General features: G+C 30.3%; 1 protein-coding gene across 1 annotated transcript; it reads left to right on the top strand.

Annotated features, from left to right (window-relative positions):
- Window positions 1-3509: 3509 nt before the first annotated feature.
- On the top strand, window positions 3510-9011 carry LOC143920733 (uncharacterized). Its single transcript, XM_077443675.1, has 4 exons — window positions 3510-3627; window positions 3858-4068; window positions 6197-6375; window positions 8031-9011. The coding sequence occupies exons 1-4, from the start codon at window positions 3594-3596 to the stop codon at window positions 8069-8071; spliced, it is 465 nt and encodes a 154-aa protein (XP_077299801.1). The 5' UTR covers window positions 3510-3593; the 3' UTR covers window positions 8072-9011.
- The last annotated feature ends 2805 nt before the right edge of the window (window positions 9012-11816 follow it).

The raw sequence follows: 11816 nt of genomic DNA, 5'->3' as shown, positions 1-11816 counted from the left end.
CGACACTAAAAAATGTATGGAAATGTGTGCGTCAAACAAGTTGACGGGTGTGGCATGTCCCATCTACCTGCATGCATTGGTCTGTTCGCCCTCAACCAAGTTGTTCGCGAGTTGAGCGGTGCGGCCCGGCCCTATGCAACAATAGGAAACACGAACTCAAAACTAACAAAAAATAAAAATCAAATTCTACCGACCGCTATACGCACGAACAATGTTGTATTTCTGATCAAAATGCCATGCGAAAATGAAGCGAAATATAATTGGCCATCGCGGGTCGAGTGGGGGGTGAATGCGACATCATGTATCTGGAGATTTCAAAAAAATTAGATTTTGATTCCTTTTTTCAGTTCCGGATTCTGATTCCTTTTTCAGTTCCAGATCCGAATTTCTTTTTCAGTTCCGGTTACGGATTTCTTTTTCAGTTCCAGTCCCGAATTTAATTTTTAGTTCCGGATCCGTATTTTTTGTCCAGATTCCTTTTTCAGTTCCGGATCCAGACTATTTTTATTTTAAATCATGTCTCAATTAGTTTCCGAAACCCCTCTTTGAAATTTCAACGGGCACAACACTAGTCTATTATATATGTAAGTCCACTATTTAAACCCTCAAATAAATTTAATTTTAGAATGACTAAATTGAGGAATTCTTATAAGGAAAATGTAATATTTTAAAGTCATAGCAAATTATGATTGCACAATAAATAATGTTTGTAAGATTTGATGTAAAACTTTGTATTGATAATTTGACATTGGAAAAAAATGTATATTAAAATTTTATCCGTGTCCAAATTCACTTTTTTATATATATATTTTTTTGACATTTTAAAATTTGCATTATTAAGAAATACGATAGTGTTGAATATTTAAAAATAATAACGTCAAACATTTTTCATTTTGAAATAACTTTCATTCTCTGTCGAATCAATGTCATTAAGTTCATCCGTTGACCTCACAATCGCTTTCGCAAATCACTAAACGCCTACCGTTCACGTTCAATATTGAAATTTATTATTTTATGATATTCAAATGTTACAAATTAAAGGGTGTTTTTAATTTAAATAAAGATGCCCCCCCCCCTTTTTCGAGATATGATTCTTGAGAAATTTTCGAAGAGCAATTTCACGAGAATTCAATTGATGTCTGGCCGACAGGAATGTTCGTCTGAAATGTCAGGTCTTACAATAATTTTTTCTTTCATTCTTCCGAGGCGATCAAAGCGAGAATTTGAACGCGAATAAATAAATCAAAAGAAGTTCAAAACGTCAAACGCTTTCAAAATGAAATATTTTAAAGAGATGGAGAGCCCACCATTTTATGTATTATCGCAGTTCAAGACCAATGTTGTTTTTTAATTTATGACGTATACATATATATGTACTTACATATGTACAGAACGATCCCACTTTAGAAGCCGAAAATTTTCCTAAATTAAAAACACTTATTTTATAACCTTTATTGTATCTGACTTGTGACAACTAAACGTTCACAGGCAATCATCCGAAGATCAAACTTTTCAAAGCATAATTAAGTGTATTTAATAGCATCTATAGAAGTTCAGTTTGAAGTTTTTCGGTTCAAACTTTACTTAAAAAAAACAACATGAAAGTAATGAAATCATCAAAACAAATAAATAATGCGATCATTGAATTTTCAGTGCCACTCTATTTCCACTTATAAACGTCATTTTATTTTTCTATTATATATCAAGGAAATTTCAATATATTTAAACGTGGACTAAAGGTTAACATATTATGCTTTCGAGCGGAGTGGTCACGGTTCGATCCCCACTAGTAGCTGTTGGCCACACCTTAGTTTGTGACTCCAGGTCGATCGTTTCCTTTCAATGATTGGCAATTTTTCTGATTTTCTTTGAAATGGTTCCTGTAAATTAGCATCTCCTATCCAATCTCTCTTAAAAATCTCAAGTTATTCAGCGTCTTAAGGTTCGCCAATTTCAATAATAAAATGCTGCAAAAATTCTCCATAGATGATAGTGTGGATGATGTTTGTATGAATTCGCATAGTATAAAATGCTTGTATTAATTGTATTATTATACTAGATGAACCCGGCATGCGTTGCAATGCCAGAATAAGGCATGCAATTACCGTTTCTGTTCCTGTTCCCGTTCCCGTTCCCGTTCTCGTTCTCGTTCCCATTTCAAGTGATGCTTGGAGATCAAATAACGTATCCTCAAAGCCGTGTCGTCATAAACCAACTGGTAACGTGGTTACTAACGAACACATTTCCTTGACTGCACAATGGCGCTTCAAACTTTCGCGTCGGTAAAATCTTAATTACGAATATTATTTATTAAGAGGTTTTTCCCGTTTTTTTTTCACAATAATCTTCCCGGATATGCATACAATAAATCCTGAAAGTTTCATCGTAATCGAATCATCGTAATCGATAAAGTTGCATCGTAACGGTTAGCGGTTTGGGAGATAATTGAATTCAAAAACTTAAAAAAAAGGAGACACCTATGTATGTATGTATAAGGGGAGGTACTATTTTTGGTCGACTTAAAAATTTGAAAAAAAATTATGTCATATCGATAATAATTTCAGTAACCGATACTAAGTTTCAGTTCGATAGGACTAACGGTGTTCAAAAAATCTCCAAAATACACACACACACACACATTTTTTATAGATCATGAAAACGTGATCAGTGATCGATTCCGAGTTCAATTCGGTTAAAATCTCGAGTTCAAATTTTCGCATGATCACAAAACTTCGTCTATTGTTACTATGTACATAGATAAAGTAAAAACGATCACAATGTAGTGTTAGCATAATATTGTATGTACAAATAAACAATTTGAATACTTATGTATGTACATACATACTAGTGATAAGCCCGATGAAATATCATCGCATGGTTTCTGCCATATCTGGTCTATTCAATTAAAAAAATAATAAAGAATAAAAATTGAAGTCGAAATAGAAATAGAAGCTGAAATTGGAATTGAAATAAGAATTGGGAATCAGAATTGAAATTGGTATAGAAATCGGAATCGGAACTGAAATCTGGATCGGAAATTGGAACTGAAATCAGACTGGGAATTGGAACTGAAATCGGAATCGAAAATTGGAATTGAAATTAGAATCGGGAATTGGAACTGAAATTTAAATCAGAATTTGGAATTGAAATAGGAATTGGGAATCGCAATTGAAATCGGTATAGAAATCGGAATCGGAACTGAAATCTGTATCGGGAATTGGAACTGAAATTTAAATTGGAATTTGGAATTGAAATTGGAATCGGGAATAGGAATTGAAATTGGAATAGAAATCAGGTTCGGTAATTGGAACTCGAATCAAGATTGGGGATCGCAGTTGAAATCAGAATCAGGAATCGGAGTTGAAATCGGAATCGGGAATCAGAATTGAAATAGGAATCGGGAATCGGGACTGAAGTCAGAATTGGGAATTGGACATTTATTTTATATCTAAATTGGAATGTGTATTTATATTGAACGTGTGCTGGTTGTGTGTGGATAGGTTCAGATACTTATATTGACATTTCAATGGCAAAATAGCTTTCAACCAGTCACCGAACGGCAGTGAACCAGTGCTAACTTGATTGCCAACAACATGATTAAATCAACACTAATATTGGCCGTCTGTTGTACGTAACATCGATACTTTACAATATTGTGACAGTATTTAATTTAATTTAAATTTTTTTTTTATTGATTTTATAAGATATTGTCAATATATCAATTAAAAAAGTCGAAAAATACAGGACCATATATAAAAATAGACGATGAGTTCGAATATGAATTATTTGATCAGAAAGTAAAATATTTCCATATAATAAGCTATAATTAAACTTTTTTTTTTTTTTTTAATTTTCAGTCTTTCTGGTAGTTCAAATCGAATTTTCCAGTCAAAGTTTAATTCGGAAACGTCGTCAGGATGACGGAATAAGCTTTCCCGATACCGACAACAGGTTTGGAGGTGGTGGCTTTTGGGGAGAACAATCAAGACCCAATAGACCCAATAATAATAATAATATAAACAACAATAATCAAAGACCCAATAACAATCGACCAAATACGAACGACAGGTAATTTATAACATATCAATATTAGGAGTAATTTAATCATTTTGGTCAGAAGAAGATCAAACATTGTAAAATCATATTTTTGATTTTGAAATGCTTTTTATTATTACTAAATTATGTTCACAATACATCTTATATATATTTAATAGCTACTGATCTGCTGACCATTTTCTATTTTACAATTTTAATTTAATTTTGTTAATGATCACAGTATTATATTATTATAATGTTAATGTACAGCATAATAGGAAAAATAGCTCAAAAACCTATTTACAATTCTTATAAATGATCATAATACATCTAATACATAATATTAGTTGAAGACTCTCTAAAGTCAACGATCTAAAGCAGATTGTGTTTAGGTAATCTGTGACTCTGTAATCTTATACCTGAAGAGTATAGACATTTTGTAGTAATCACCGAGACTCTTCACAAGTGTGTTAGTAATGGTTATTAGTGATTCTGTCATAGAATCTACTGGTTAGTTTGTTAGTAATGTCTATAACAAACGGAATATTATATATGGCATGTATACGTAAAATCATATAATAATTCTCGAAAGTATTGCTTTTACTGAAATGTTATTCAAATTTCAAAATTTTAGTAATATCAGCGTAAGAGTCTATATGTAGGTGAATATGTAAATATATAGGTCATGTTTCGGGTCAGTAATAAATAAGATAAACACGATTCTAAAGGAAAATAATGAGGAAAATGTTGGCGTTTATTTTATATTTACATATGGCGTTTATTAATACATGGTATATTTATTTAAAAGTGACAGCATAACTATTTTAAAACTAAAGTTATTAACCAGTAGTTTATAAGTGTCTAGTGTAATGTTTTGGCAATATACATACATAAATGTTACACATAATTGAATTACGTATTGTTGGAATAAATTATTTTTATATTCCGAGAGCTAGCCCTGAATTGGTAATGTAAGAAAAACAAGAGAGTAACGAAGAGGAAAGAGACTTCAAGTCTCGTTTTTCATTTTTCCTTAACCGACTTAAGTTAGGTGAAAGTATTACTTTTTTTTTGCATTTTGCGAGAACATTTTCTTGGCAACTTCATTATTTTTTCATTTTCCTTACAATTCTCATGACACAATGTACTTTATATTTAAAAGAAACGTGAAAATTTAATAATAAAGGTAATATGTATATATGTATATATATAATAAACTTATATTATATTATATAATATGATATTTAACAAAACTTTCAACCGTGTATTATAATTTATGCAATAAATTTTATATTAAGGTAAAGTTGATATTAATGAAACGATTGCCCATTTAATTTACGACAAACTTTTAACAGTTTGTTTTATATATAATACAAACATACGTATACGCTTATAACTTCGTTTAAATAACAATAAGTTTTTAGTATATATTTTACAGTCTGGAAGATAATAAACAGTTTCTTTTATGTATACTTTATTCAACAGTTTTCAATTCAATAATTTTTTTTTACGAATTATATATTATATACATATAATTTATATAACAATTAACTAAAAAGATTTATATCATTTTGACTTTCCAATTTTGATTGGTCGGTACTTGTTAGAGTATAATATACATACATATACAATTGTAATAAAATCTTCAAAGAAAAATCACGCAATAAGACGTCGAATCAAATGTTCATTATTTATGTATACGGCAGATTTTTTATCATTACGAAAATATATACATAGATTTGAAATGAGTTGACTCTAAAATATAGATTTTTTTTACTGCGACCTGTTTGACATTAACCTCGTGGAATTGATAAATCAAAATGTCATGTGGAAATATTCTAATCAAAAATCATAAATAACAATAACATTGAAACGCTTGTCAATGTAGTCTTCATTTGATTTGAATTATTTTAAATATAAAATTAGTTATACGTATCATCATATATTTTTATTCCGTATATATGTATATTTAAATCAATAGAATTTGAGACATTAAAAAGTATGGACTCAGAATTTCTGGAATTCCAACAAAATTAATTTTCTCTCAAAGTGCAGGTCTTTTTGATATAGACAAATATCTATATTTAGCGAAGCCTTATCGACATTATTATAATATAAAATCATCAATTTATATTTTATGTGAATATTTAAAATGTTGTAGAAGAACGACAACTACCGCAGCCCCTGCAACGACAACTGCAGGTGGTGTTGCAACCCCTAATCCAGATTGCTTGAGGAGATGCTTGACGACCCCTGAATACAACCCCGTATGTGGTGACAATAGGGTCGATTACGATAACATGAGTCGACTCAATTGTGCCAGACAATGTGGATTGTCAAGTAAGTATATCCATACATGTGTGTTCAATAGATCAGTGGTCGGGAAGTTGAGGCTTTGGAGTCAATTGCAGTTTATTGCAAAGGAAAATGTAGATAGCTGTTAATATCCATCTTCTGAAGACAATTTTTTGTTCAATAGTTTCCAACTAAGGATCTTTTAAATTGGGTATATTATCTAATGAGTTTTACAAAGGCTCGGAGCGTGGGATGGAAGGACTCCCAAATTAAAATAAAATATCAGGAAATGCCAGGCGTTGTGTTTGTTTATCATTTAATAATATAGTTTTAACTAATCTAACTTACATAGCTGGGGATTGGATGGGGTCAGAACTAGGGTTTCTGATTTCCCGGATTCTTTCAATTCCCGTGACATCGGGATTTCTGGGATTCCTGGACATACATTGATACATACGTATATGTACGTACATATAGCCAGTAGTTTGGCTTAGTGGTAGCGTATATATTTAGCACCACTGAGGTCAAAGGTTCGAGTCCTCGCCATCTGCTGGTTAGATTTGGGTTTTGTGACTCCTAATCGATCGTTTCTCTATCAGAGTTTGCCAATTTTATCTGATCATTGCTGAAACGGTTCCTGAAAATTGGTATTAGATCTAATCCTGTCGTCACAAAATCTGCCTGTGTATAATTTGTAATAATTATACACAGTAATCTGAAATCAATAGATATCTCTATAGACATCTCTATAATTTCGTATTTATTATTTGTATAAAAATTGTACACAAAAAAATCTAAAAATAATCCATAGATGTCTATGATTATTATTTCTGATTAATTGTTATATGCTATATATTCTGATTGTATATGTATGTATTACTGTATTTCTGATTGTTTATGTATTCTGTATTTCGTTAACGTACACCCGTCGCATTGGAGCAAATCTGTAATGGCGAGTGTATATTGATTTGTAACAATAAAATATACATAATGTTAAAAATTCTATTAACTGGAGAAAACATTTTTTTTAATAATGTATTTTCTTTATGTATGTATGTATATTTTCATTTCATTTTAAAGTCGAGGCTATTTTTATTTACGTTATTTTATGTTTGATCATTATTTTTATCGTAGAATCGTCTTTCTTTGTGGTTTATTTTTCACTGTGGAATCGTCAATACAAGAAAGATTTATTCGTTTCATACAAAATTGTTTCGTCGTATATATTTGCCGTTATTTATAACATTTAAAGAACGTTTTGGTTGAAACATTTTCCCGGAAATCTAGATAAAAATTCCCGGGACACAGAACATCGAAAATTCCCAGGCAGAACCTTTTGAAAGTCATTCGTGGCCAGAAATTCCGGTTTAAAAGATAATGTTACCATCTTAAAATCACAAAATTACATATACATATATACCGTACATGGTTTTCAGAAGGTGCTAGATAATAAGGGCTTAAGATATATACAGATTTCAATGTCAGTTTATACTGACATATGTAACATTCCCAATTTCTATCGTACTATTACGCATAATGACATTATTAGATGATCATTTAGAATATATGAATGTTTTCAAGTCCTGATACAATCGATATATATGTACATACATATATGTAAATATATTTTAGAACTGATCTATAAAATATGTAATTTTTTTGGTATATTATATATTTATGTGTATTATTTTTTTTTACAGATTTGGGGCTTCTACGTAATGGAAGATGTCCCCGTCAATAATTTCAATCATTTATTCATTTCAATCACTTTCGTACATATAATATATAAAATAAAATACATTTAACAAATGCGTTGTTTTATTTATGCCGTGCATTATTTATAAGTGTTTCAAAGTAATATTGATTTTATGTTTTTGATAAAAACATGTACTTATACATACAATATATAATCTAGTCTACTTCATATTCTACTGGCTCTCGAACTGTTTGTTTGTTTTCTGACCGGAGAACTTGTTTATATGGACGATGGGATTCGCATGTGTACCTAACCGACAACTGTTTGCTGAAACTCTTAGGTGTCTAATTTATTTTATTGTCGCTAATCTTCAGAGGGAAATTTAAGACATGTTTGTATTGTATATTTCCTAATTGAAAGGAAATCCAATACTTTACTCTCGGAACAATCCTACTTAATTTAAACGAGAACATTTCTACTATAGCATTTGTATTATATGTATGTACATATAAAAATAAACATTTTTTTTGATATAGAAGAATATAGTTTTAAATCTATGTCGATGTCTCAAAATCTGTCAATTTCCTGTTCAAAATGAATATTGAAATTTATAGTCAGGTATTTTATCTTTCATTTTTAGTACTTTTCAGCTTTAAAATCTCTCTAAGTAGTCGTCCAGTTCAAATCAAAAGTCAAAAGTACGTATTTTCACTTGGAATTTTTTTACCACTGTTAACACTATTTTATATTGAGTATTTTCTATTGAAACATGTTTATTAGGATAGTGTTCTGGCCACACTATTTTTTGTTTTCGTTTAAAAGGGTTAATTGGAAGTGTGCTGAATTTTAAATCGGTAAAATTGCAAGCTAAAAGCTCATACTAGTATTTACTCGTATTTAAACGAATTTGAATTGAATTAATAGGGATAATATATTAAATTGTCTTTATATGAGAATGAAATAAAATTCCACTTATAATAATCATATTTCGACTATTCTTGTGGATTAATAGCAAAAATTCGTTTATTTTATCGAGGTAAGCCAGTTATCAATAGAATTGTCAAAATATGATTTTTCTATTTTTTATAATATATAATATATGTATTATAATAGAAAATATTTTCTCATATTGATGCTTTTTTGAAGGGTGTTTTTGTTAATGGATACCTTTTTGGAAGATGATTTATAATTTTTTGTTGTTGTTTTGTTATTTTGTGTTATATGTATTAGCAGTTTGCTATATGAATAAATAAATAAATAAATATTCTAATATAGAATTCTTTGAAAGGCGTGTGTACATTTTAACAATTCAAATAAGCACATATTTAAAATTGATATGTGAATGTTTGAAAGTAGTATTTCAATAATCATTATTGAAATGTATTATATTAAATCACAAGCCTTGAAAATGTTCAGCTTTTGAAGGTAAAAAGTGTGAGGGGATGAATAGAATGGGATATGAAACGAGAGTAAAAATAATTATTCATCGTTCAATTTGATCATACTTACATATATTCACAGATATGACTTTAACGATGAATTTCATATTAAAATTTCACCAGTGGTTATTCTCGTAAGTTAAATTTGCTATTATTACATTGAGAATGTTACGAAATAAATGATGTTTGCGACAGATACACGTCTTTCGCATTATTTGAATCAATTTTTAAACACTCTAAACGTATGTATGTATATGTACATTCATATATGTATTTGAAAACGACCCTTTTTGTCGTTAGAATAAATATTTACGAACATTTCCATTTATCTTTACGCTTTTTGTATCCTTTATTTCACACTTATCTTCAATATGGAAAGTGACAGTTGGACGTTCGATTCAGCGAAAAGCTCTCTATTATTATAAATAATATTTTCATTCAATTCATCAAGTGTCATATAAAAGTGAGATCCATTTTGGAAATAAGTCGTTGGAAAAATATCAATTTTCAGTATAAACTTGTACATTATACATATATTTTCTTACCAGAAGAAAACGTTTGAACGCGACCTTTGGCTATTTCATATCAAAATATAATACATATAAAAATACATATTTCCACTACAAAATATAAATGAACAGAGAAATGTAACAATAATAGTACAAGTAGAAACTAATATACGCACACTTTCCATAACTACACGTATACGCTTACACTACTACTACAAGCACAGACTGGAATCAGGGTCATCACATATTCACTACAGAAATAAAAATTTGTTTTTATAATACATTTTTTATTTTGATATGGATTTATTTACAATTAAATACATATTGATACAAATAATAAATTTTTTACACTAAAAACTTATTTTTTTTGCTTATTATTCATTTATTTATAATTGAGTATATTGAGCGTCAGTAGCCAATCTGTTTCTGTTTATGTTTATCCACTTTTCTTGAAACTGTCTGTCTTTAGGAACTCTAAAATTAACGTTTAATGTAGGGGTTCCAAAAAACCACTCAAAAGAAAAAGTCGGTTTTCGTTTTTTTTTACAAATAAAAAGCCAGAATAAAACTCGATATAATACTTAATAATAATTCTATTTATTAATAAAAATTAAATTGTAATTAAGGTATCCATAAAATTAGACAATGACAATGATTGGCAAACATTTTATATGAACACGTATCGTGACATAAGGTCCAATGATATAGGATCCAACGACAAAGATTCCACGAAAGAAGATCCACCCGATAGAATGTCCACCTGATAAGTGATCCAGATGATAAAACGTCCGACCGATTAATCGTGCAACCGGTTAAAGGTCCAGCCATAAAAAATCACTCACGATTCGATTCACTCAGCTAATATTCAATCGAATATTATTGTTTGTTGTATTTGGAAAATAATTTGAACCTTTTGAATCAGGTTGGCAGCACTTGACTCGATGTCTGATTCAATCACGGAGTATTTAATTAAGCATAATTATTTTTTGTAATCGGAAAGTAATTTAAACAATTAGAATCTGATTAATGACACCTGACTCGATACCCGATACAATCACGGAGTATTTAATCTAACATTATTATTTTATTCGGAAATTAATTAAAACAATTTAAACCCGGTTGACTACACTTAGGGTTGCCAGATGGCATCCAAAAGGAGGAAATGTCCTCCTTTTCCATGTTTTGTCCTCCCGTCCTCCCTTACCTACTGTAAGTCCTCCTTTTTGCTAAACATCGGGCGGGACTGGCGGGAGGCGAAAAAGGGTGTAGAGATTGAAGATGTTAAGCTACATGATCAATTTTGTAACTTGATTTCATTTCTTCAATCAAAATCAGATGAAGATGAAGCATATTATGATTTGAAGTTGCACGAGCAGTGGACAATCTACTTCAAAAGTGTTAAAAACATTGAACTGAGAGTTTTATTTTTGTATAAGCGCACATAACGCAAATGTGGAAAGAGTTTTTTCACTGATGAATACTCAGTGGAGCAAAGAGAGGAACACACTAAGTGCGCAGTCAGTTAAATCTTTAATTCTTACTCAATACAACTTCAAAAACATGACATGTGAAGATTTTATAATTATTTTTACAGCCAGCAGCATAGCTCGGACGTTAAGCTTCTGCTTACCGTCAAGAAGGTGCCGGGTTTTATCCCTGAATGAAAATGAATTTTTCAGAGTATGCTGTTGGTCAGACCTGGATTTGTGCTCCAGGTTGATCGTTTCCTATCAGAGTTTGCCAATTTTCTCTGATTTCATTGTTGAAACGGTTCCCGGAAAAAAAAAATTGGCTAAAAATCCTTCCTACCTACTATGTCACCACTATTTGAAATTTGATGGA

The sequence above is a fragment of the Arctopsyche grandis genome, chromosome 13 (assembly GCF_051622035.1).
Source record: "Arctopsyche grandis isolate Sample6627 chromosome 13, ASM5162203v2, whole genome shotgun sequence".
NCBI lineage: Eukaryota > Metazoa > Arthropoda > Insecta > Trichoptera > Hydropsychidae > Arctopsyche > Arctopsyche grandis.
This window is presented reverse-complemented; position numbering and strand designations above follow the sequence as displayed.